This window comes from Numenius arquata, chromosome 1 (genome assembly GCF_964106895.1).
Source record: "Numenius arquata chromosome 1, bNumArq3.hap1.1, whole genome shotgun sequence".
NCBI lineage: Eukaryota > Metazoa > Chordata > Aves > Charadriiformes > Scolopacidae > Numenius > Numenius arquata.
In genome coordinates, this window is record NC_133576.1 from 136,755,429 (window position 1) to 136,783,251 (window position 27,823).

The following is a 27,823-nucleotide window of genomic DNA, read 5'->3' on the forward strand; positions in this document are numbered from 1 at the left end:
AGACATTTAACATCTCTGAGAAATACCTTACAGCAGCACTTGTCAGACTCCTTTTCAGCTGTAGTTTCCCCTGTGCGTACACGCTGTACTAGATTTTTTTAAGAAACACTGTTGCTCAAGGGCCTACCTTTAAAAATGTCTTTCAGTGGATGCTAAAAATAATTCTGTCATTGTCGTTAGAGTCTTGGAGCGCTGGATCAAAACTCGATTAAAATATTTAGCGCCGTAGAGATAATTTCCTATGTTCTAAAATTGCTGATACACGTAGCAGCCCTCATTATTGAAACTTTTTGAACCTTGATACATTCTCAAACACTTTGTCTTAGTTTAGGTGGAAATCTAAATTTTCTTCTCAGTTATTCCTGCGCAAACGGGTACCTCCCACAGAGGCAAGAGTGGGATTTTGAGATTCTGACAGCAGCTTCAATGCTATGATGTAGGTGCCTCAGGGCCACCACTGGCTGGTGGAAGAAAATGTGAAAGAGAAGAACAGGATGGAAGGGATGACATCTCGAGGTTTCTGCAGTCTCTATTCTGTCTTAGGCTGCCTTGGTAGAATAATTAACCAAATTCCAGTTACATACACTTAGGTAGACCCAGTAAAATCAATAAATTGTCTTTACATCGGTTTGTCCTCAGATGTTTTATTGGTGATATGTTCAAAGAAGGCAGTTTAGCTCTTACTATCCAGGTTTTGTCAGGTGGGTCATGAAGTTAAACTTGAAAACTGGGGATGCTTGATGTGAAACTATGAACACAGTGTTACTTTCTGTCTGAACACTGCTGCAAGTATTCCAAAACATTGATTTATAGCAATTCTGTGAAAGCATTTCCAATTCCAAGAGAAAGCAAACATATGGAATAGTGTATAATGCAATACATTTTCATTTTCTTGACTATGTATTGAATACTTCTGTTTTCTACACCAAACGCATCTGACTTTGAAACTGGTGAAAAATAAAATACTTCCGCTTGTGCTGGTGATCCAAAGTCGTGGCTCCTCCATGTACTCATTTTGTAAAAGTTCTTGCATTTTCGTAGTCTAGGAGTCTTCACAGAAAGAGCTGGTAATTACACTTGTCACCCTCTCACTTGGCTACAGCTGCAAAGATATAGTACAGTAGCAGACTCATGTTTAAAATAGCATTGACTCAACTGTAACTCCCAAAGGTCACCATCATTAAAATCTAGGGCATGAGTTTTACACATGTCACTAAGATCACGCAGATGAAGAAAATAATCTACAGGGAAAGAGATTTCAGGAGCCTGTAATTCTGCCCGCTCTCAAAACACTAGTTATATAATGCCTAAGCTAGTGGGGGCTGCAGAAAATAGAAATCTATGAAAAAGAAAGCAAAAAATATGCATAAGGTCAGTCAAGGCAAATAGCACTTCGTTATAAGGTCAAGGCTGCCCCTGGTCTTCAGTGCCTGGACTTTCTCATGTTTTCCTTCATCCCGTAGGACAATATTGAGCATTATTATTCATATGATAATGACTTACAGATAAGAGGGAACTGGCAGATGTAGTCACTGAGCCTCTTTCCATCATATTTGAAAAGTCAGGGCAGTCGGGCAAAGTCCCCAGTGACTAGAAGAAGGGAAATATCACACCCATTTTTAAAAAGGAGGACCCTGAGAACTGTTGGCCAGTCAGATAGTTACGTGCCCAGTAAGATCATGGAACTGATCCTCCTGGAAGCTGTGTCAAGGCATATGGGTGACAAGGAGGTGATTAGAGACAGCCAGCATGGGTTCACAAATCGTGTCTGACTAATCTGGTGGCCTTCCATGATGGAGGGGAGATTTAGATTAGATTTTAGGAAGAAATTCTTTACTCTGAGGCTGGTGAGACACTGGCCCAGGATGCCCAGAGAAGCATCCTCCAGGTTGGGCATACCTGGAGGTGTTCAAGGCCAGGCTGGATGGAGCTTTGAGCAACCTGATCTAGTGGGAGATGTCCCTGCCCATGGAAGGGGGGTTGGAAAGTGATGATCTTCGAGGTCCCTTCCAACCTGGACCATTCTATGATTCTGTGATACTATGGAGTGTCTGCATTGGTGGATAAGGGAAGAGCAACTGATGACGTGTATCTTGACTTCTGTAAGTCCTTTGACATGGTCCCACACAACATCCTTGTTGCTAAATTGGAGAGATGTGGGTCTGATGGGTGTGCTGACCTCGGCTGTCTATCAGGTGCCCACCAAACTGCTCTATCACTCCCCCTCCTCAACAGGACAAGGGAAGAAAATGCGATGAAAAGCTTGTGGGTCAAGATAAGGACAGGAATGTCACTTAGCAGTTAACCACCACAGGCAAAACAGGCTGAGCTTGGAGAGATGAATGGCCAATTAAGCAGAGTAGGATAAAGAGAAATAAGAAAAAATCTAAAACTACATTCTATGATCCTATGACAACACTGAAAAAAAAAAGTGCTTGAATGTGCCTCTACTCTGCCCTGGTGAGGCCCCATTTGGAGTACTGTGTCCAGTTCTGGGCTCCCCAGTTCAAGAAGGACAGGCAACTGCTGGAGAGGGTACAGCAGAGGGCTACAAAGATGATGAGGGGCCTGGAGCATCTCTCTTAGGAGAAAAGGCTGAGGGACTTGGGTCTTTTTAGTCTGGAGAAGAGAAGACTGAGGGGAGATCTGTTCAATGCTTATAAATGCTTAAAGGGTGGGTGTCAGGAGGATGGGGCCAGTCTTTTTTCAGTGGTGCCCAGTGACAGGACAAGAAGCAACTGGCACAAACTTGAATATAAGAAGTTCCACCTAAACATAAGGTTGAACTTCTTTCCTTTGAGGTTGGCAGAGCCCTGGAAGAGGCTGCCCAGGGAGGTGGTGGAGTCTCCTTCTCTGGAGACATTTAAAACCCCCCTGGAGAAGTTCCTGTGCAACCTGCTCTGAGTGGACCTGCTTTGGCAGGGGGGTTGGACTAGATGATCTCCAGAGGTCCCTTCCAACGCTCCAACCCAATATGATTCTGTGATTCTGTGTTTATCCAGGCAATGCCATTAGCTCCACACCAGGTTAATGTATGCACTTGCCTAACTGTATGTGGGATTCAGCACACTTTGGCATCTTGGAGTTACAGTTGTTGGTTTCCTTGGCATATATTGATTCCTGTGCTATGTATTGACTGTCAGATCTCTTACTTGTCATTTCATATATGTTCTGTGCAATATCCAGATAAGCTTTTGTAGTGTCTTTCCCCCTCCCTACCCCCCCGCCGTCTCCGCCGTCCCCCCAAATCCTTCAATATGCTGCCAACACCTCTGACACTGCCTGTTTTGTGTCTGTTTACAACATGAGGACCCACTGAATCAGTTGCGTTAAATCCACATTGGACTATTTGTTGTAATGTCCTTGGTTTTCATGGGATTTTTGATTGTGTGTGCTCCTGAGCTATAACTGAATGAGCAGTTGTAATATTTTTGCATTTTAATGGATTAATAGAAGGTATTACATGGAAAAGTATGCACTGTGACTGTCTGTGCAAAGAATATAGAACCAGGAATTCAGAAGTATTTTGTCATTGATTACAAAATGGCAAGGGTGGCACAGAATGAGGGTATGAAGAGGAGGCGGACGGAAAAGGAGAGTTGTAGTTGATATAATAGCCTGTAAATGATGAAGCACACAATAGTCAGGAAATTTTCTTTTAAGATCCATCTCTCAGCTTGACCTCACTACAGCCAGGTCAGAAAAAAGTCCCAGACTGGAGGGAAAGATACAATCTTGTATGAGGAGAGGGAGACTGTTAAGAAGAACCTGATAGAAATTTTCCACTGATTTAATTATGATCAGGTTTGGGTGTAATATGTTACCATGGCAATTGTCTCTTAATTACCGAGTTCTCACGGGGATAGTACAAATCAAAAACAAACAAAAAATCAGCAGAAATGTTTGATCTTTTCTACCACAACTGCAAATGACTGTGTTTCATGTAGAAATGATTGGGAGATATTCTACGACCCATGGCATATGAGTTTCATTTAGATGATCCTCCTGGTCCTGGCAGCTAAACTGGAAAGTCTGTAAGGGGAAAAAGAGGAGCCAGATAAGAAGAGTATGCCTAAGAATGTAATCATTTACAATTTAATGAACTAGATTCTGATCTAACTAATACCTTGGCTTCAGTGGAATTTATTTTGGATTTACATTGGTGTAAACAGGATCATATCTGATCCAGATCTGGATCACTGAACCTTATCTAGCCACGAGAAATGTATCTGGCATTTCCTGTAATGTGTGGTATATTATGTCGCTGTAGTATTTGCTAAATCACATCACTTGAAACTTACTCAGCCTCTTTTGGAAGGGCAGTTAATAGGGAAAAAGGTTTTTTTTTAATGTCGTGTTTGATGTCTTTCTTTCAAGGGTAACTTCCAACCTTCATCCGATTCCTCCTCCATCAGATTGCAGTTTTATTCTAATTTAAACCATTAGATTCGGGGGAGGACAAGGTAATCCATCCTGAAGAAAAAAAATAATCAATGCATGTAGGTGTAATTAGTAGTACTTTCCTGTGGTAAGTCAATGGTGTAGAAAGAACTGAAAAACCACTGCAGACTACATTTGTTCTTCGTAATGTATTGTGACTCCCTCACAGCTTTTATAATGAAGTTGTTTAGATCTCCTCTAGGAATGATACATCTTTTTTTCTGGTTAAACATACTGACAGGCTCTAATATGCCATGAATAATTTTATCTATCAAGAAAGATACAGACACACAGACTCATGTGGGCAGCAGGAGTTTTAATTTTCGTTATTGTTGAAAACCAAAATAAGCCTTTGATGAAGTGCTTACTTCGCACTTCATGTTTTTACTGAGTTTATTACATATATTTATAGGTGTAAAGCCTTGGGGATATTCCATCTAAATCTGAACTTGCTTCCAGTCCCTGGGAGGCGAGGTACAAAGATTTGTGTGCTATATATGTTGTCGATTGCTCCTTTGCATTCATTTGGATTTGCCAAGAGAGTACTGTTTTCTTGACAACTGAGCAACATAAATTAGGCAAAGGAAATAGTAGTAGCCAAAAGATGAGAACATGACTACTCCATGTGTTTCAGTTGCTCCACCAGAACTGTTATTTGTTTCATAAACTTGAGTTAGTGGGAGTAGGCGTAGCATAAATCAGCATCTGAAATAAAAAAAAAAAAAAAATCACCCCAAAGCCCACAATTCTTTTTTGAGTGCTCCTAAGCTGCATCTTTGCTGGATGTTGATGTAGAAGCAAGATGTTTGACCAATAGTATCTTAACACAATTTTGCACAGATTTTTGTCTGATGATTTCAGGTATTTGTATGAGTTGAGAATACTCAGCTCTGGATGCCTGGCAGTTTTGGAGTATTGCACCCACTTCCTTTTCCTTCCCCTTTACATCTTGCTGGAGTCTTCTTTCCAGTCTTATCTGAACTTGTCCAGCTTTGGGTATTGACTCTAGAAATTGTATCAGAGCAGTATCTGGGCAGGTCTTCAAAAATGAGAGAGGAAAGCAAAATCATAAGAACATGGTATGCATGTCTATAGAGTAGCCTTCACAGCTACAAGATAACAAAAAAGCAAGTGCCTCCCCTGCCCCCCCCCCCCCCCTGGATTTTACCATGTAAAGAGGCACAGTTCTCCTTCTTGTTGCTGCTCAAAGGTCCCTGTGGCTCAAACTGTGTTTTGCTGGAGCTGTGAGGAATCACCTTGGCATAATCAGGACAAAAGGAAATGGGCACAAACTTGTACGTAAGAAGTTCCATCTAAACATGAGGAGGAACTTCTTTACTTTAAGGGTGGCAGAGCCCTGGAACAGGCTGCCCAGAAGAGGTGGTGGAATCTCCTTCTCTGGACATGTTCAAAACCCACTTGGACACCTTCCTGTGCAACCTGCTGTAGGAGGACCTGCTTTGGCAGTGGGGTTGGACTAGATGATCTCCAGAGGTCCCTTCCAACCCCATATCATTCTATGGTTCTGTGATAACTCTGACCCTGGCTCAGGACTAAAAACCAGTTGCTTCTGGTACTGAGATCTGAGTGGTAGGTGCTATCCTGGTATCATACCCCATCATCAGACACTTCTGTGCCAGCTGCTGCAGCACTCACCCCTTCGATGACAATCTCTTTTGCCCAGATGAGAGCATTTGGCATCAGGCAGCCGGGGCAGGCTGTACATTTGCATGCCTTGGAGCACTATGTGTCTCTGTATCAGACACTTACAGCATATGAAAGCTTTTGAAAGGCTGTTCAGATCACTACTGAGCTGGAGTCTTTGCTAATTTTCCTACAGAAAACCACTCTGTTCTCTTCGTTTTGCCAGATGCTGAGTTTCTGGAAAGCCTTCCACAGCTCCTACATCTAAGTTGCCTTCATCTGCAGATAAGGTGTTGGATCCACAATGCTCTTCCACATCAACCAGAGCTTTCCTTTTGCTTCCCTACCTGTTCGTTTGGCGTGCTTTGTAGGTAGAAACCCTTTTGGAGATAGCAGGATGTTTATCAGTAGATCCAAGTCAACCATAAATACCATTGATACTTGTGCATGGATCCTTGCTTGATTTGCTAGAGATAGTGGTCTCTGATGAAGGATTCCTGTACTTAGAGCCAGACACAGCTTCTGGAGAGGATGAATCACAGTTTCTTGATTTATTTGGATACAAGTGTTATTAATCTGCCAACCTTTGATTCTAAATGGCTAATTATGAGACATTGGTGGGGTGATAGAAACTTTTAATTAATGTAAATTCTCAGAATGTGTTGATTTCCACTGGACTGCAGAGGGAAGTTTAGAGTTACTACAAACTTTGGTGACAGTAGTATATATAGAGAGAATACATCCCCTCCCTGCAGTTTTGATGAATCCCAGTGTTTCATTCACAATTTTGACACCTTTCATCATTATCCTAAGTCTTTTAAAAGTCAAAAGAAAGAGTCTTTTTGCACTGAAGGACACTTAAGTGAGGGACACATCAGCTAACTGTCACTTCGTGGAGCTTTTATACTGATTCCTAAAAAAAATGGAGCTTCCTCCAAGACAGAAAGATGATTGTCACCACTTCCTTTTTCTCCCCATAAAATATTGAACTCATAAAGATGGAGGCAGCATTTTACATAAAGAAGAATGTACACTGTCTGCATAGGTAGTGACTAAAGAAAAGCAATAATTTTGGAAGGTTTGTTAAAGAATGCTTCAGAATTCATCTAACAATCTTTATTTGTCCTCCTGATGCAATCAGATTCAGCCTCCTGAAAGGAGGTTGTAGAGAGGTGGGTGTTGGCCTCTTCTCCCAAGTGAATAATGACAGGACCAGAAATGGTCTAAAGCTGTGACAGGGGAGGTTTAGATTAGATATTAGGAAGAATTACTTTACTGAGAGAGTGGTCAGGCACTGGAACAGCCTGCCCAGGGAGGTGGTGGAGTCGCCATCCCTGGAGGTATTTAAGGAACGTGTAGACATGGCACTTCAGGGCATGCTCTAGTGCCCGAGATTGTTGGTTTGTGTCTGTTTGTGGGTGGGTGTGTAGTGTGGTGGTTTTGGGGTTTTTTTGTTGTGTTTTTTTGTTGTTGTTTTGGTTTGGTTTTTGGGGTTTCTTTTTGGTTTTTTGGCGGTTGGACTTGATGATCTCAAAGGTCCCTTCCAACCGTGAAGATTCTGTGATTCTGTGATTTTGTGATTTTCAACTGTGTTTCCTAAGAAAATAAGGCCTGAATAATAGTGTCACTTGTCTGCCTGACACCCTGCATGTATTTTTTAAAGCTGTTGGCCAGTTTTGACTCCTTAATGGAAGATCAGATGTCCCAAAAATACCAAATTCCTACAAGTTTTGTAGAAATTGAAAACTGCATTATAGAAGCATGGTCTAAATTAGTGCCTTTGTGGAGGAAAAGACAAGGAGAATTACGCTGATGCCTGTTCTTTTTATCAGCATCCTGCAGGTCAGCCAAAACATGTTAGACTAGATGATCTTAAAGGTCACTTCCAACCTAGACAATTCTATGATTCTATGTTTGCTACGAACGAGGCATTCTGAAAGCCACACATTATGAAAAAAATACCTCCAGAAAGCTGGGTTCCAGCCATAATCTTGGTCAGGTATTCACTGTAATTCTGTGCTTTCTCTACTCCATCCATTTGAAGGACTCTTGACCTGTGTAGAAAGATGTCTCTTGGCCAGCCTTCCCATCCTGCCACAGCAGCACTGTGTTGTATTTGGATTCAGCAGCTACAGAGGCACTATGCAACTGCTGGTCCACACTGCTCATCGTGCCTTACACATGGGAATAAAAGCTTATTCCGGGTGCATCCCTGGTCTCAGCAAATAGATCTGTCCAAAAGATAATGATCCTGAATGCAGGCAATATGTGTCCACCAATAGTGGAACCAAAATGGACAACAGATCTTGAAGAATTACAGAATCACAGAATGATATGGGGTTGGAAGGGACCTCTGGAGATCATCTAGTCCAACCCCCCTGCCAAAGCAGGTCCACTCAGAGCAGGTTGCACAGGAACTTCTCCAGGGGGGTTTTAAATGTCTCCAGAGAAGGAGACTCCACCACCTCTCTGGGCAGCCTGTTCCAGGGCTCTGCCACCCTCAAAGGAAAGAAGTTCCTCCTCATATTTAGATCGAACTTCCCATGTTCAAGTTTGTGCCCGTTTCCTCTTGCCCTGTCACTGGGCACCACTGAAAAAAAGACTGGCCCCATCCTCCTGACACCCACCCTTTAAGTATTTATAGGCGTTGATCAGATCCCCCCTCAATCTTCTCTTCTCCAGACTAAAACGACCCAAGTCCCTCAGCCTTTCCTCACAAGAGAGGAGTTCTAATCCCCTCATCATCTTTGTAGCCCTCTGCTGTACCCTCTCCAGCAGTTCCCTGTTCTTCTTGAACTGGGAAGCCCACAACAGGACCCAGTACTCCAGCACTCCAGTGATTTCTGTTACTGCCATCCAAACCATTTCCTTTTGAAAGCCTGAAATATTTGAGCTCACTCATCCAATTTTAATTGCCACCAGAGAACCCTGCGTGCCTTACTGGTCTTGTTTTTTTGCTGCTTTTCTGGTGTTAATCTCTGTGCCACAGCAAAGCTCTTAACCAAATCCTTCGGCTCTCCCACACACATATTCCTGGCTAGAGGCAGGATCAGCCGAGAGAAATGAAGTTCATGTGGACTTAGTCACAAATCTTTGTGCTCGGCTTTGTTTTTGTTACTTCAGAGTTCACTATTTTAATGTACAAATCGAACACAGGTCCTTTCATCATTTCATTACCTTTAATTATAGTCATAATCATCTTAATATGGAGTCCTGTTATCAGATGCTCTTAACTAATTAATGCTGTAAATTACTTGGAGAATCTAGGGTGAAAGTTGCTATGGAATAAAAAATATTATTTATGTTTCTGGCTCTCAGTGTATACCAGATAGATTATTTTAAAAGCATCATGTCCCAAATAGAGAGAGCGTCACTATACTCCTCCACCAGACACTGTGCAATTACACAGAAGCTTTTGGGTTTGTAACTGGCAGCTTTACTACCATGAATTTGAAGAAATGGAGAATGTAAATTCCCTGCTGCCTGGAGTTTTTCTATGAGATCAGACCATCTCTTGGCCCAGAAAATCCCATCGGAGTTGGGTCTGTGGGTTCACTTCAGGGAGCAGTCTGGAGCTTCACTTGTGAATCTGCCAGTAGATAACAGACTGGATTGGGAAGGAGAAAGGAAGGTGCAGAGAAATTTGAGCATCTACTTCCAACCCCCCTGCTTCATACAGCTTATAACATACGGCTTTAAGGAGAGTTTGGCAGGGCTTACAGAATCATAGAATGTTTCAGGTTGGAAGGGATCTTTAAGATCATCTAATTCCAACCCCCCTGCCATGGGCAGGGACACCTTCCACTAGACCAGGTTCAGATTGGGTAGTTCAGATTTGACTGATGGGGGAAGATCAAGGATGGTCCAGAAGAAAACTGTTTTTTCAGAAAAAAACTGTGGAAGAGATGAAGGCAGTCTGGTCCTTCTGTCAGTGATTTTTTCTTCAAGGCTAACCTTCCTCTGCCTCACTCTTACTCCTCTTCTCTGGCTTCATTTGTAATTTTTCAGTGTGATGGGTTTTTTTTCTGGCTGCAGTTGAATGTTCCTCACTGACTGTATCCACAAACCCTGCTCGTTTGTTTTTCTCCAGTGAGGCATCAAATGCTGATTAATCTCAATGCATCCCCAGCTTCTAAACCTTTCCGTAGGAGCCATATACTGCCCACCCTGTGCACGAAACTGCCGCTGACATCAAGAGGTACCTTGCGGATCAAGGAGAGTATTGACAGTACAGAAGTTTAGCAGCAGATCAAGGGCAGCGTATCTCTGTGGGAGTTTCTGCACATTTCTTTCCAAATGGTTATGCCGACAGGGAATTAGGCTGCTAGATTCGTAACAGCAAACACAGATCTGTCTCTGTCGTGGTCTGATCACTGGAACTGAAGAATAGAGTCCTGTCTGGTTTCCACTATTAAGTTCCCCTTAAGTATTAAGGTTTGGGGTTTTTTTTGATTTCAGAACATGAGTTGTAAAATTCCAACCTTACTAAAGTCTGTCAGAGTTTTGCAGTTGTCTTCAGTGAAGGGCTTCATCCTTCATGCAGCAGCTCTCTTGTTCTTCAGCAGGCGTGATGGCCTTCCAATGATGAGTTACATGGTTCTCTCCTGTAATTTCTCTCCTGTAAAATTGATATCAATTTGGTAAATATGTGAAGTGCTTTAGGAACCTTTAGGGTAAAAGTAAGTAATCCAAAGTTCTATGCATAAACATATTCTGTGAAATTTAAACCTCGTAGCTTAAAGTATCCAGTCATTATTAATTTAAGCCATGTTATTAAGTAATTGTACTTCTACTTCAGAAGTGCGTTTTTTGAAAGTTGCCCCACAGAAGACTGAATAACACGTGTTATGTTAGCATTCCTGAAACCCTCCGGCCTGTTATTCATCCCACTGTTTAATTTACAGCCTGCGGTTTATGATGGGTCCATTCCAGACCATACATCATTCAGCTAGGGGGTAGGGGAGGGTCTGCGACTATGAAAAGAACTAAAAAAAATACCTTTATCACACATAGTTCTTGAGTTACAGATAATAAAATATATCTTTATGATCATCTCTTTAATTAAACCAAAAAATTTTGTCACCCTCCTGGAGTTGTACCAGTTGGTGCCTGTTGCAGGCAGTAAACTAGTTTTAACGTGATTGTCCCTAAAAAAGTAAGGCGGTATTTTAATATGACTCCATAGTGAACTTGATTTGTTCTGTTTAAAAAGAGTTAGAAGGGGAGTAAATTTTATAGCAAATGCTTCCAGTATGAAGCCAGTATAAATTGTTTTGCTCTGTGAATAACTGCCCGTGTTTGAAACGGATGTTTCATATACAGTTGAAATGTATATTGTCAGGATACTTGAAGGTCATGCGAAATCCCCTCTCTGCACCAACCAGTTGTTCCAGTTCTTTGACAATGCACGTATGAAATTACTGTTTATTGTTTTGATCACACTGAAGCCCTCGATAAAATCCAGGTGTGTGCACATGTGCACCATCTTCAGAAGTTGCTGGTCTTCATTTCTAAATCATGCCGTGCTCACATTTTGTTGAACAATATTATAAGAAAATTATTACTTTATTTTGACATTTTTCCTAGGAAGCTCCTAAACTGCTTCAGAGAATGTCAAGAGCACTTACAGAAAGTAATGAAAAGAATCTTCAAAAATTCATCTTTCATGATAATCTGACTGAGCTTTAAAGTCGCACGCTTCGTGCCCAAAGTGTTATCTGAGTGCGTTGTCACTCTCTCAAACAGCCGCATGCGAAGGGAATCTTCAGCTAATATTGGGAATCTTCAGTTAATGCTGGAACTGTGTATTTCCAAAGCATGTTATTAAACAAGCTCAGCACTTGTCTTCAGGAGTCTGCACTAACCTTGTTAATTCAGGGCTTGATTTTAAAATTTTTGCGGTGAATTTTTCAAGGTCGCAGATGTCACCGAGTGGCACAGTGCCACAGGTGTAAATGGGAGACATTACCTAACTTGTGTTTGTGCATCTGAAAATCTCCCTGTTGGCGTACTCAGAGCCATCAGCAATCCAGTGGCAGTTTCACACATGGGCAGTTTGTAGGCTTGTGTCTGCAAAGTACGACTTGCAAAAATTGATAGGCTTCTTTCAAACTTTTTTCTATCTTGTGCACTTGACAATAACTGCTGTATAGAGTTGGGGTTCTTTAGCCCGGAGAAGAGAAGGCTCCGGGGAGACCTTATAGCAGCCTTCCAGTACCTAAAGGGGGTTACAGGAGAGATGGGGAGAGGCTCTTTATCAGGGAGTGTGGCAATAGGACGAGGGGGAACGGTTTTAAACTAAAAGAGGGGAGATTTAGATTAGATATTAGGAAGAAATTCTTTGCTGTGAGGGTGGTGAGACACTGGAACAAGTTGCCCGGAGAAGCTGTGGCTGCCCCATCCCTGGAGGTGTTCAAGGCCAGGCTGGATGGGGCTTTGAGCAACCTGGTCTAGTGGAGGTGTCCCTGCCCATGGCAGGGGGGTTGGAACTTCATGATCTTTAAGGTCCCTTCCAACTGTAACCATTCTATGATTCTTTGATGATACTATGATAAACTGGTACAGTGGTTTTTCTCAGTTTCTCCTGTACAGAAGAAAACCTCAATAAGCACTATAATAATAAAGAATGATTCTGAAACAACTTTTTCTTTGCAATTTTTTGCAGAAAGCTAGGGCAGTCTTTTTGTTCTACCAGGAACCTTTTTATTTATTCATTTTAAATTAGCCCATTTTCCAAGATGAAAGTTGGTGGGCAGCAAGCATCACTTTAATGTACGATGCCAGTAAAGGCAATACCTCCTGGTAGAGGAACAAAAAAAGAGCAGGAATTAAGGTCAAAATCTTTTAACTATAACATGCTTTTTCCGTCTCTGTAGCACTGTATACATTTGTACACATCTGTCTATCTGTAAGAAGGCAGGGAGATATACAAAGGTACATTCAGAAAAATAGGGTGCAAAATCAAAGAAAGATCTTTATGATCTATTAATATTTAGGTGTATGTCTATTTATAGTTTTGTTGATATTTGTTACAAGCTAGAGATTTATAGCATTAAAAGCGTTGAAGCAAAAAAAAAACAACAATGTGATAAATGAGACCAACCATAAATGAGACTCATAATGAATATTTCCTCTCACAAGTGTGTTGCCAGAGGGACCGTATTAATTAGTAGTGAGATATTTAGAGGTGGAGGCATTATGAATAGACAGACAAACATACACACTGGATAAGCTACATCATTGCCCTTCCGTCGTGGTACTTTTGTGAACAAAAAGTGCAGCATTGCTGAGGGGTGTCTTGACAGATTCATAGTTTTGATTTTCTTTTAGTGGCCTCTTCAAGTGTTAATAAAAATATAAAAGTTTTATGTCTGTTTCAGAATTATTTGGAGCACAGCCTTCTGCCATCATGCTTCCGAGAATGTCAAATAGAACCTGAAGGGAAAGGTCATGGAGCCCAGCTCTCACAAATCAGATTCCTGTGCCAAAGGGAATAAGGTTTTCCACCTGTGCAGGGAGATTTTACACTTAACTGCACCCATGGTTTTCACCAAAGGAAATCAGTCAGCTTTTGTATCCGCGGTGGATGGGACAGGGGATGTAGGTATTAATCAGTGTGACAGACGTCGTGTCAGTCACAGCTGTCAGATAGAATTGTCACCAGTTTATGTTGGGCTTTGGAGGTATTTAACAGAAATGTCTTTGTTAAAACTTTAAAGGCAGCAAAAATAAGAAAAAAAATAAAAGGAGGATGGGGATAAGGAGGGGGTAACAAAGGGAAAACTGGCAAACTAGTTCTGTGCTGTGCAGTGGCTCTGCTTGGTGCCATCTTAGTGGCAATATGTACAGAAGTTGATCCAAAGTCATGAAAAAAATCTGCATTTGCCAGCAAAGACTTGAAATAGTTTATTTCAATTGGTGCCAACATGAAATTTCCCTATTTCTTTCTCTAGAGTAAATAATTAAAATCATTAGTGCTTGTTGGCATTGTGCTACACCACATCATGTCACATTCCATAAGCACTTTGCTGTGAAATAATGGAATTGTGGGTTCCCAGAGACTGATTCATTCACAAGCCCAGGACCTGTGCAAACAGAAAAGAAAGGGACAACTCCCTCCCTCCAATCTCTGTGCTCTGCAAATCCTTGGTGGCTCTGGGAATTACATGCCCCTTGGGAGGTCGGAATCCAGACCCAAAGCTTGCAAGTTAACGCTAAATACAGTAAATTTTTTAAATTTTTTTTTTTTTTCAGCATAATAATCTTTCAGCCTGGCCATTAAGAGTGCATAACTGGTCCTGCCATCCAGTCGAACTGCATGGAAGTTGTATCGTTTCATATTTGCAAAAGGAGGGTCTCCGGATCCTCACTGCTGGCAACACTGGAAAAATTATATAAAACGGACTATTTCCTCGGCTACTATAAATAGTCATCTTTGCTGATGGAGCTGGGGATCTGTCAGTCCTGTTTGTTTGTGTACAGTTAAGTCACAACAGCGCTGCAGTTTAGATAAGATTTTTGAAGGGCGTAAGCAAAATACAGACTGTTCATTTTATTTTTAGGGAGAAACAGGCAAAGATCAGGTCTATATTTCAAAACTTTTCCAATATAGATATATGAAGGAAAAAACCCAACAATATTTGACAGAGCTGCACTGGCAAATTCCTGAGTTTATTTGCTATTACAGCAGCCAAAGGCACTTTTTGCGGATGTTCTTTAGTTTGGGGAACGGCTTTACACAAAAACAATTCAGAGATTTGCCAGTGTAACCATACCAGTTAATGCGTCTGGTTTGGACAAGGCTGAACTGTGGGGTTTTCTCTTTGTTTTATATAGACATTGTCTACCTGGACTTTGGTAAGGCCTATGACACTGTCCCCCACAGCGTTCTCCTGGAGAAGTTGGCGAATCATGGCATAGACAAGTGTACTCTTCACTGGGTACAAAACTGGCTGGATGGCCGTGCCCAGAGAGTTGTAATTAATGGGGTGAAATCTTTTTGGCGGTCGGTCACCAGTGGTGTCCCTCAGGGCTCAGTTTTGGGGCCAGTCTCGTTTAATATCTTTATTGATGATCTAGATAAGGGGATTGAGTGCACCCTCAGCAAGTTTGCAGATGACACCAAACTAGGTGGGAGTGTTGATCTGCTTGAGGGTCGGCAGGCTCTACAGAGGGAGCTGGACAGGTTGGATCAATGGGCCAAGGCCAATGGGATGAGGTTTAATAAGGCCAAGTGCCGGGTCCTGCATTTCGGTCACAACAACCCCAGGCAACGCTACAGGCCTGGGGAAGAGTGGCTGGAAAGCTGCCCAGCAGAAAAGGACCTGGGGGTGTTGGTGGACAGCCGGCTTAACATGAGCCAGCAGTGTGCCCAGGTGGCCAAGAAGGCCAATGGCATCCTGGCCTGTATCAGGAACAGCGTGGCCAGCAGGAGTAGGGAAGTGATGGCGCCTCTGTACTCGGCACTGGTGAGGCCTCACCTCGAGTGCTGTGTTCAGTTCTGGGCCCCTCACTACAGGAAGGACATTGAGCTGCTGGAGCGTGTCCAGAGGAGAGCCACCAAGCTGGTGAGGGGTCTGGAGAACAAGTCATATGAGGAGAACAAGTCATATGAGGAGAGGCTGAGGGAACTGCGCATGTTTAGTCTGGAGAAGAGGAGGCTGAGGGGGGACCACATTGCCCTCTACAACTACCTGAAAGGAGGTTGTAGAGAGGTGGGTGTTGGCCTCTTCTCCCAAGGGAATAATGACAGGACCAGACGAAATGGTCTGAAGTTGCGGCAGGGGAGGATTAGATTAGATATTAGGAAGAATTCCTTTACTGAGAGAGTGGTCAGGCACTGGAACAGCCTGCCCCGGGAGGTGGTGGAGTCGCCATCCCTGGAGGTATTTAAGGAACGTGTAGACGTGGCACTTCAGGGCATGCTCTAGTGCCCGAGATTGTTAGTCTGTGTCTGTTTGTGGGTGGGTGTGGAGTGTGGTGTTTTGTGGGTTTTTTTGTTGTTTTTTTGGGTTTTTTTGTTTTGGGTTTTTTTTTTTTGTGGTTGGACTCAATGATCTCAAAGGTCCATTCCAACCATGAAGACTCTGTGATTCTGTGATATTTGTCTCCATATGTTACTGCAGGAAAGAACCACACAACAGCCACAGGAGAGAGTGTACACGGGGAAACCAGTTAAACTCTCTGTACAAAAGAGTTCTTCAGTGCCTCCAGTCAATAAACTGCAGACACCAGAGAAATGCGCCACATTTCTTTCAAGAAGGGTAACCTTAGGTGTAATAACAGTTGTGTTTCCTACATGTGCAGTGGGGGGGGGAGCAAATCTGAGAGTTATTTCCATTTCTCCAGGCCTTTTATGCATAAGGGATGGCACCCAGCTGCTTGTGCTGAGCCCGTGCGAGTTGGACACCACTGAAAGGAGACTTGTGAGGGGTAATCATCCAATTGGAGAGGCATTGCCTAATCCTTAGCCACTGGCCTATCCTGGCTGACTGCAGATGAGTTTTAGGGTTTATATAGCATACTGTGCAATGTTTAAAACATGGGGAACTGAATGAACCTTTTGACACTTCAAAAAAGGCATACTTTTTCAGAAGTACTGACTTCCTACACCTTTTACATAGAAAAGAGAGAGCCGCAGCCTCCCACTCCTTCAGGAGGTAGGGACACATGTTTAGAAACATTCCGTGAGTGTGATTTGTAATAACTCAAAATCAGAGCACGGATGTGCCATCCTTCACCCAAGCCAATGGATTTTCTCGCCTCACATTAGGGTGCTGTCCCCCATTAAGATGCAGTGGACAGAGGTTGTCCTCAGTCACTCAGGTGGAAGGGAGCTCTTAGAAGCCGTCAGTGCTGTCAAAATGGCACAGCAAAGTGACCTGAGCATGCTCCTGAAAATTAAAAGAGTTGTAATTATGGGTTTCCAGACATGAGAGCCCAGACCTGAGGGGCTGAGGGTACAATGTAGGTGACGGCAGTGTCTCACCGGAGTGATGAGGCTCACAGCCAGTTTTTATGTTTGGGGCATTTCTGAGAGGGAAGGAGCTATCATGATGCAGTGTTGTATCTAGAAATACATAGTTATTTGGTTTTTTATATGCCTAGATTAGAAAGGCCATCAGTTCAGCAACTTGAGCCTTCAAATGCCTCCAGTATCAGGGTAGTTAAAGGTGCTCCTTTTCAGTAAGCCCAGCAGAAAATCCAGAATCTCCAGAGCTGGAAGAAAATTTGCTTAATTGAGCACTGTCGAGGCTACTTTCCCATGTTTCCAGTAACTTATTTAAGAACTTAAATATGGTATTTAAATTTAAGTAACTCATTTACACTCTGCCAGATATTCTGGTTCTTTTTTTCCACTTTCCTCTAAGAAAATGATTCTTCATAAACTGTCAGAGTCTTAAGTAGCAATCCTCTGCCTTGATTTTATTAGTCTGTGATTTCCTTTTAGTAAGTTAAATAATGAACATCATGGGTAAAAAGTCTGTATATCATCCTTTGAGAGTGACCAGGACCTTTTTAAAAGCATCACTTACAGGGTGTTCTATCCAATCAGATGCATCCTGAGGAAAAAAACAACCACCCAGAGCTCTCCTTGACTATGTACAGCCAAAGCTTGACAGCCAAGCATCAAACAAAAAAATGATTTAAAACCCCAAAGTCAATATTTTGCTTTTGCAAAGGCACTTTGGCACTTGGGAGGAAAGTTTGAATGTAATGTACACATTTGATGAGAAAAATACAGAGGAGATGGCTTGTTTGGACTTGACGTGGTTCACCTGTTGTGTTCTACAAGCAGTAAAACCAATGAAGTGTTAATCTGTGCAGCCAGAGAGGAGCTTCTACTAGTTTTACGTGTGCAGACATACCATCCAGGTGGGCCTGATGTTTTCTGTAATTCGTCTAAACAAATGAAGTTACTTAAGTATAGGTATAACCTGGAAATGTTTCAGAATGAAGTCCTCGTAGTTTATAAAGCCCAGAGTTGTCAATCAGTAAGAAGATGACATTTGATCTGCTGCCTGGTTTCTTGGTCCTCCGTTTCCACTTGCTGCTGGTTACAGTCTGTTTGTGAGGTGAAGAATGATCACATTTTTTACACATCGCACACTGCAGGAGTCCAAGTTTCAATTTTGATAGTTACAGTCTTTTTTCATGGGTCCTGGTATATGTAGCTTTACCAACAGTGTCTCAAATAGCGGTGTGTAGTGGCTGGAGCCATTCACAGGGACACAGTCATGAAGATTCACTACAGTTTTTATGTTCTCCAACTTTTTTGGTATCCACTTATTGTAGCACTGGTTATTTCAAATACAGTGTCCAAGTTGCACATTTAGAAAAACACTCAAAACTGTTTACATCTGTAGAGCCATTTTCTTCCATTAAACAGTCTCCAATGCTCGTGAGATTTTTCTAGACAAAAGACTGCACCGAATTTATAATACAGTTGTGCGCAGGAAGGTTTTTCTTAGGCCTTAATCATCCATAAAACATGGTCAGTTGCGTGTCTCTGCGTAGAGCATAATAAAGTACCAGTGAGATACAAGGCTGTAAAGACTGGAATTCAAAGTGCTCAACTTCGAGAAGACTCTTTGAACAAGAAAACTCTCTAGAACCAGGACATATAAGCTGCTGGTTTTAACTGCATGGCGAGGACTATGCTTTTCTTTAGTGAGAGTCCTTGATGGAACAGCAGCTCCCTATTATGCTGTTACTTAAAATAAAATAGTGAGAAAACAGCAAGGTAGCTTTCATAGTGGTGTTGTGTGACTACATGGAGATTATACATGAGGTTTCTGTTGTCTTTTATGATTCGCTGTCGTTTTGTGGCTTAGCTTTTTGAAAACCAGCAGCACAAGGTGTTGCTACAGCGAAAGATGTATTTCACACTCCTCTTGATGGTAGGAGAAGCTGGTCTTAAGTCAAATTCAGTGGATATGTTTCTTAAGGAGAGATTCAGTCACTCAAATTGTATCACTAATTCCAGTTTTTAAGTGCTAGTGAGGGAAAACAGAGATCTCTGCAGCTAAATCATCTGAACATCGAGTGACCTGTTTCACTCCATCTCTATCACCATCCTGCAGGGTGGCTTCCTCCTTAAGACTATCTCACTGTCCCATGTAGACAGAGCCTATTGTAGGGCTTTCCTTGAAGGAGGAAATTCCCCTCTGGATTGCAGAATATCAGCAACAGCCTTGAGATGGACCTGCTTGGTACGACAGAGGTGCCACCTTTGAACATTGCTTCAGCTGGGTTCTATGCAAATGGAAGATTCTATGTAAATGGAAGAAAAGCTTGGTCTGCAGTTGAACCTGGTGGTCACCAGAAGCCACCAAGGTACCCCTCTGAGCAGACAGCATCTCCCGGTCTGATTGTTATCCTCATATTTTTCCATTATCTGTCAACTTGGGGGTTAAGTGCCATGATTGGCTTCCTGCGTGTCTGATAGGGAACCTGGTTCTGGCAAGCTCTCTTATTTTTAACATCAAAATCTCTGTGCCCTCTACAAGGGTGCTGGGGAAGACCCAGTTCAGTCTTTGATAGTCCACCTGACCTCAGGTGGCTCATCAGATTAATAGAATCATAGTATGGTTTGGGTTGGAAGGGACCTTAAAGATCATCTAGTCCCAACACCCCTGCCATGTGCAGGGACACCTCCCACCAGACCAGGTTGCTCAAAGCCCCATCCAGCCTGGCCTTGAACACCTCCAGGGATGGGGCAGCTACACCTTCTCTGGGCAACCTGTTCCAGTGTCTCACCACCCTCAGAGTAAAGAATTTTTCCTAATATCTAATCTAAATCTACCCTCTTTCAGTTTAAAGCTGTTTCCCCTCATCCTATCACTCCACTCCCTGATAAAGAGTCCCTCCCCATCTCTCCTGTAGGCCCCAAGTGAGTGAAGGCACCAGCTTCCATGACCAATGGCATCCAAAGGAACAGGGAGCCTCTGAAGGCCATTTCAGCAGGCAAGCGCTGTGAGTGTCCATCTGCAGCAGATAGAAACATGGTCCTGGAGCTGAAGCAAGGCTCTTAGTTGCTGTGTCAGTTGGACGCAGAGTTCATTATTTTAAAAAAAGATTGTTTTCTCTGCAGTGGGGGGTGGAGGGAGGATTTTTCTCTGTGTGTGGGTACAAGCATAATTGCCCAAAGTCACACTACCCAGTTAGTCATCGCAGCTACTGTGGAGTTTAAGTTCAAGGGAGCAATGAGTGATTCATTCCACCTGGCACAATATACAGTGAGTAAAGAGAAATATTTCCTGTACCTAACCCAGACACCAGTCAGGCATCGGGCTGTCTGAATATGAGCAGACATACAAATGACAAATGTGTGGAGGAACAGGAGAAGCTGGGAAAAAAAAAGAAAAGATGAGAATGTATTTTTCACGCTGAGGTTAGCACATTTGCCCTGAACACAATCCCAAAACCTAATGAATCAGAAAGTGTAATTGTTACATAGACTAATTTCAAAACAGTACTACTCATTAAAGATTAAGGGAAAGAAAAAAGAACATGGGGTTCAGACCTTTTATTCAAATTTTGTCGTATTAGCTCCTCATTGGTAATCTTTTTACGGTTCACATTTATTCAATATTTCATTCACAGGATTCTGTCAAGGCTCTCTAATATGTGCCAAGTACAAGCTTCATTAACTGAGTGATCTTTGAGCTCCGCGTTATCTGTGGTTACCAAACCAGTGTTAGTCAATGACATTTTAATGTTAAAAAACAAACAAAAAAGCCGCACAAAGGCAACTAGATTTCTATTGGTGTTTTTTCCCAATCAGATTTCCAACGTTTCATTACATTTGAGTACTGACATATTTCATGTTTGACACACTTCGGAGCCCCATTAGAGAAAATGAGGCTGTTCATTCAGGGGTGTTCGTTAAGTACTGAGCGATTTAGATTTCCACGGTGCCAGCCTCTCTTCTAGAAATGCTGAACTTCACCTCTGGGACTCTGGTCCTTTGGCACCTGGTGTCTTAGGCTGAGAAGACACCTTTGGTGTTGACAGATCTCTTTTGCTGTACCTTCAGTGGAGAAATCATCCCATAGGTTTGATTCTGGAGGCTATTGGAAATTTTGCCGGGGGGTTGTTTTACGAAGTGGTTGTTTTATTCCTCGGTGCTTTGTTAGCTTAGATGGTCCCTCTGAATAGCATTGGTTGGGTTTTTTGTTCTGACAAGAAACAGAGAGGGAATGATAAACTCCACGTCTTTTTGGAAACCAAAGAGGAAAACTGGGAGGAGGAAAATTTTGAAAAAAACCCTCTTTTTGAGTAAGCCGAGATAACTTCAAAATAGTCACAGTTAGTCATCCTATAGCTGCTTAAGAATGGTCTTGGGGAACCCAGTACAGTTTGTGCAGAGGCCACGATCTCCTGCTCCTCTGTAAAGTCTTCTGAATTCCTGTGGTGCTGTTGTCCCAATAAAGGCTTGCTCTTCGATGTAGAAAGTTGTATCCAACTTCCCCTGTATCCCACCTGTGTGATGGGATCTGCAAAAATTCAGTGCTGCCTACAAATACACAGCATTTATATATCATATATAGCAGGATAATCAGTGCATCTTCCCGCTGTATAAGATTCACACACATGGATGATGTAAGAGAGCCACCACAGCCAGCGTTAAGGTTCTCCTTCCTGTGGGAAGATATAACCACACACTTTATATCACTCAGACATTATGGAACAAGTTAAAAAGAGCATGTTCAAATAAGGGGACAGTTGCAATTTTAGGAAATCAAGAAAGAATTCGCTTTGTGGGCTTCCCTTATCCTTTGCAAATCCCGTAGGATCTTTGGTGACCTCAGAGGGTAAGAACCTCAATGGTTTTGTCGCATCAAGAAAATCCTGCACAGCTGCAGTAATTTTCAGTAGGAAGATTTCATAGCTTGTGCTTTCATCTACACTTTTTTTCTAATGTTCCTTAACTTGAGAAGAAGAAAAAAAAAAGGGATCATAAGGCAAGAGAAATAGTTGCTAATCCTAGTCAAGGTATATTAAATTCAGTGCTGCTCAGACATAACGTAAATGTTCAGAATTTGTATATGAATGAAATTAAAAATATTCTGGGAGGAAAAGCTACCTAAATGTCAGAAAAAAAGAAATACAAGCCATAAAATCCCATGAAAAATCACATAGACCAGAGTAAAATAGATGTGCTGTCTTTACATAGCAAAGAAATCACAGAGGGTATGCAAATAGAGAATGAAAATGACACATTTTTCCTTGATTCAAAAGCATTATCCATAATAGCATCTGCAATGTGTCTGCAATAATAGGGTGTAAATTTGAATTTACGTAACAGATCTTTGGAAACAGGCTCTGACTTACAGTCTGCAAATGGTGTCTCCAGTAGGGAAAGTCAACCCATAGCTGGAGAACTTCACCAAAACATCTATTGCATATTCCAGGATTCACCCATTTGCCCCCCTTTCCTGGTTGTGCAGAGTATTCATCTCCAGCATCAGTTGTAATAAAACCTCAAATAACTGCTCTTGGAAACCTTTGGTGTGTTGCTTCTGATTGGACAAGTCATTTTCTCTGGGATGAATTAAATTCTTGTGAACGGCGATAGACTGAGAGCCCTAAAAACTGGAAATCTTCTGTTTACCTTCTGTTTACCTCTCTCAGCCTGGAATTAATACACTGTTCCTGTCTTCCTTTGTCTGCAAGGAGGCATGGTCCTGAGACCACAGGTTTTGGTGTGTTCTGTGACTGTTTTCCCATCTTCTTCTGCCTCTCGGCAAAGGGGACCAAGCCAAGCAGCCACGGCTGCTGTCTGTTGAGTGGGAAAATGAGTACCCAATTTAGCTAAGCCAGCAGTAGGATTCTTCCACTGTTGTTTTTATTACCTCTATGGTCAGGGCTGCAGTTAAGTGACATTCCCCAGTAATATCCAGTCCAAGGATGGGTGGATGCCTTGATTCACATGGTACTGCAGAGCTGAAGTCAGACCTGATTTAGTTCTGATATTCCTTGTCCGGGCAGTCCGTGGTTGTTGCTCTGTCCTTCCCTTTAGTTTGCTGGTTGATGTACAGAATTTTTCAGGGCTAACTGGTATTAAATCAGAGTCCAGTATGGCATTATTAATTTTGGGTGAGCTTTGCTACATCAGACTTCTGAATACTCCATTAGATTCCTGGGAATAATCTGTCTGTCCAAATGTAGATGACCAGTGTGGACCTCTTTTTCTGAGCTTGTTGTTCTCTACTGTACTCGTAAAATAGAGAAAACAGCACTTTTAAGGTGTTCCTCTGACCTTTCTCAGGTTTTTAGGTAAAGAGGTCGTTTATAGGGTAAAACGAATTGAGACCTTAAAAGCACTCAGTTCTCCCATGGAATATATGGAATCGTAGAATGGTTTGGGTTAGAAGGGACCTTGAAGATCGTCCAGTTCCAACCTCACTGCCATGGGCAGGGACACCTCCCACTAGACCAGGTTGCTCAAAGCCCCATCCAGCCTAGTCTTGAACACCTCCAGGGATGGGACACCACCTCAGCCACCCTAAGATTTTGGTATAATCAGCCATATTTAATGGTAAGATAGTGTGAGTCAATATAGGATGAGGACACATCTTTATATTTTATCTTATATGTCTAAATATCCAAGAAGCTACAGAGAAATTGTAAATGTTCCTTTCCTGAGTCCAAGTCCTACTCCAGATTTCAAAAGTGTAATTAAATGCGTGGTAATTTTTGATACCATTCATTGTAATTTAGGACTGTGTACAGTTTGTGCAGTTCTGAGCTAATTAGTATGTGAGTGTTAGTTTTTCATGATACAGAAGTCTGTCTGGTAAGTATTAGAATGATACCATATACATTCTTTTTTAGATAAGGCATCAGATAAGTGTTGTGCATTAATGACTTACAAGCGTAAACCTACTAAAATGAGAGAGGAATAAGTTTCCTGTATCCCATATCCAGTGTGCTGAACTGTCAGTCTCCCTCCAGTTCCATTAAATATTTTAGGTTTTCTTAGTTTCTACAAAACAAGTGAAAAATATGCTTGATAGTTAATTAAAAAGCTAAAAATACTAATATAATCAGCACTGGGTTGGTCTTTCCTAAATCTTCACCTTCCCTAATTTACCTCCTTCAGACTCTTGGCTAACAAATACTTCGAGTTTTACCCAAAGTAGCCCTATCACTGATCTTTATATCTTTCTTCACAATACGTTGTTTCATTTTCCTGACACCTCAGGTTTTTATGCCATGTGTTTTTTACTCAGTTTGAGTATGTCTAACAATACAAACTATTGGATTTTGTTAAATTGTATAACCCTGACACAGTTTTATGGCTTCACCTAAACTCAGTCTATGATTAAATGTATTCTTAGTCTTCTTGTTGACTTAACTATTGAAAGTTCTCCGGCAAAACAGGCAGGACAAACTTCACCGGGAGCTGTATATCCATCATAACAGTGCTCTAAAGTGTTATCTATCCAGGCTGGTTGTATTTCTTCATGCTTTATCACAAATCAGTGTCACAGACAGATTGCAGTTTGCAACCTGCAGTAGTTCATCGGAGTTAACTTGGCTGTCAGGACAGCCTTTTTGCAGCACTTTAAGCTTTCATAACTTTTTTTGCATGAAACTGAACTATTTTTTCTAACCAGCTAAGGGATCAACGCGTGTGTCATTAGAGCATATGGAACAAGGCTTTGTTACCCTTGTGAGTTTGATTTAGGATATGTGGCATCCCAGCCTTCCTACTTTTTAGGAGTGCTTGGACAGAAATGTGTGCGGTATGGAACAACTCAAATCACAACCCTTAAAAATATTTTACTTCTGTTTTAGATCATCCTCCAAATCTTCAAAATCACTCGAGACTTAGAACTCCACCACCTCCAATATCACATGCTCACACCCCAAATCAACATCATGCAGCCTCCATCAATTCCCTAAACAGAGGGAACTTCACTCCACGCAGCAACCCCAGCCCGGCTCCTACCGACCACTCTCTTTCTGGCGAACAACCAGCCAGCGCTCAAGAGCCAGCCCATGCTCAGGACAACTGGTTACTTAACAGTAACATCCCACTGGAGACTAGGTAGGTCATTTTCTTTAATACTTTAAAATGTTCTGACTGTGTGTGCTAAGGATGTGATGGAAAATGCACACATCGGTATAACTAGCCCTTCAGTCTGTGAACTGGTGTTTGGCTTAAGTATTTTGAGTTGTATTTCTTATTCCTTGTGTCTTTTTATTTGGACTAGGAGAAGAGAAAGTTGCTCTTTCATAAACTAAAAATATTGTCTTTAACAGCTGTTCATAAGGTTATTTTCCTCATTTAAAATTGACATCAGGATCATAGATTAAAACGTTCTTGGTTTTCTTTCTTTTATTTTCCTTTAATGTCTGTCTTCCTATGTGGTAGGATAAATCAATATCCTATTTAAGAAACTGAAATCAGTCAATACATTGAAAAGACTTAGCCTTCTATCTGTGCCTCATCAAGCAGATACTTTTGTAGCACATCATTCAGGAGAGGTTGATCTTCTTTTACCTAATGAGGAGAGGTTGGCTGCAGCATTTTACTGCCCTACAACATTGCTCCAGCAAGCAGGAAACATTGGGTAGCAGGCAATCAGTCAATTAATGGTGTTTCCATTTAGCATTTAAATTCTTTTACACCTATGCAACACACAAAGGGGAATGAAAAAGGTGCACTGAGTTGTTCTAGTTCACAGCTTTGTTTAGGTTCTATGTAGGTTCTGGAAAAGGGACTTTTCATACTCCCTCAGCCTCCATCCTCCCATCCAAGGGTGAGTGCATCTGCTTCTTGCTGTCCCACTTGAAACTTGGTTTTTGCATTCTCCAGATGTTCTGTTTCACCATTTCCTTTCCTTCTGAGAAACCACTGGAGATGTTGGAGTCATTAGCCCCCATAAATGGTATCTTATTCAGTCTGGAGAGAAGTCTTCCAGGCCTAACATTGTGCACTTAGCTGCCTTTTTTCCCTCATTCATCTTACTTTCTCAAACCAACAAGAAAGATTTTAGACAGCAATAAATATATACAAACTGAAAACTGAGCCAGGGGCCAAATTTGTCACGTTGCTGCCTGTGGGAATCTCATTGAATCAGCAGTAGTTGGGTCTGTGTCCTGGGACAAAATGTACCCAGTTTTGCCAGCTTCTGCTAAGAAAATACTTTTTGAAAATGAACGCGTCTGTCAATCTTTTTGAGAATGAGCTATGTCTGCTGGCCCTCTGAAACTTCCAAAACAGACCTCAATCTAACATTTTATGGCATTTAAGGATAATTAATTTCTCTGCGACTGCTTGATTAAAAAGACCCAACTAAGAAGCTGCATCCAAAAGATTAAGACAAAATTACAAGCAAGTACTGCAAGTGTGATTTGGCAACAGTTTCAGTAATTATATTGTGTTTCTAATTCTTGAGCATGTAGACCCAAGCAGTGACTTTTATGTGTTATTTCTTTTGAAAAAAAGAAAACAAAAAGAAATTACATTAAAAAATACTTGGGCCTCACTCCTGCAGCCCTTTTGTGAATAATCCTCTATAATTCTGGAGGAAGCCCTTGCCTTTTTCTAAACCAGGTTGTGAATTGTTTGGAGAAGAAATAATATACTGTTGTAATAGTGCCAAGACTGACTGGAGTCTCTCAGAACCTACCACCCTCCAATTGAGAAGGGATGTCCTTGCTGCTGGATCAGTGGAGGAATGTCAGAAATAAAAGGTCTTTACTGAAAACATCCTGCCCCCGTTTGTCCAATTCTGTTGTCAATGAGAGAGGGAGATGGAGAGACAACCCTACCACATCTTAATAAAGGAGTTCAAAGACAGACAAATTATCTGGCTAGTCCTGGACTGCTCCCATTAAATTTTAAGTGAATACATCCCTAAAGACTGTCCTTATCTCCATGAAATCATTGTGGCTGAAAATTTTTCAAGATCTGAAGCAGACTGTTCTTTCTGCAAGTTGGGTTGGTCACATTATTGCTGTTAACCAGACTGGATGTTGGAGTTCTACCTCCATGAAGGTCCTTCTGCATCATTTGGTGATTTCACTTGCATCACAAATCAGTCACATTTGTAATGGGTCCTTAATTTAACCATTTTAATAGTTATTTCAAGACCAATGTTGTGGCTTTTGACACACTGGTGGGAATGGTGTAATTTTGCCCAGTGTCCCTTCACACAATGAATATGTTGGAAAAGAATGCGCAAATTTATGCCAAACAGCAAATGAGCACATTTACAGAGCACGACTGCTCGGCTTTTGTTCTGAACAACATTAAGAAAATAAAATATATTATAATGGTGTCATAATGCAAAGAGCCTGCGCTGTGAAGATGATCAGTAAAACCGTGACAAATCTCCACTCTAACAGTCTGCTCTTCCGACGTGCAGAGGGTTTCCATTTCCTTTGGTGGGAATTCTGTAGGTGTGAAAAACCAGGCTTCAGAGCTGTTTCGCAAACTTGGATGCCCATTTCTGCCTCTCCCATAAAGTCAGCCTTCCCCACTGCAAAGATTTTTAGAACCAAAAAAAGACCACCACCTAAGAGAATAAAATGTCCAATATGTAAAAAAAATAAATCCTGGCCAAGAGACATTAATCCAAGAATTAAGGCCTTTGAAGTAAAGCAATAGGAGATTATAGTAATCTCATGTCAAAAATGGAATTGTATTTCTGTTGAATATCCGTTTTTTTAAAATCCCGTATTAGTCAACAGAGAGAGAAAACATGAAGAAAAAGCTACGTCT

General features: G+C 41.7%; 1 protein-coding gene across 1 annotated transcript in view; it reads left to right on the forward strand.

The window, feature by feature from the left end:
- Positions 1-27,823, forward strand: part of TENM4 (teneurin transmembrane protein 4) — a 374,463-nt gene that overhangs the window by 121,689 nt on the left and 224,951 nt on the right. Inside the window, 1 exon segment of the mRNA XM_074146667.1 lies at positions 24,889-25,141. Within this exon segment, the coding sequence (XP_074002768.1) occupies positions 24,889-25,141 (253 nt within the window).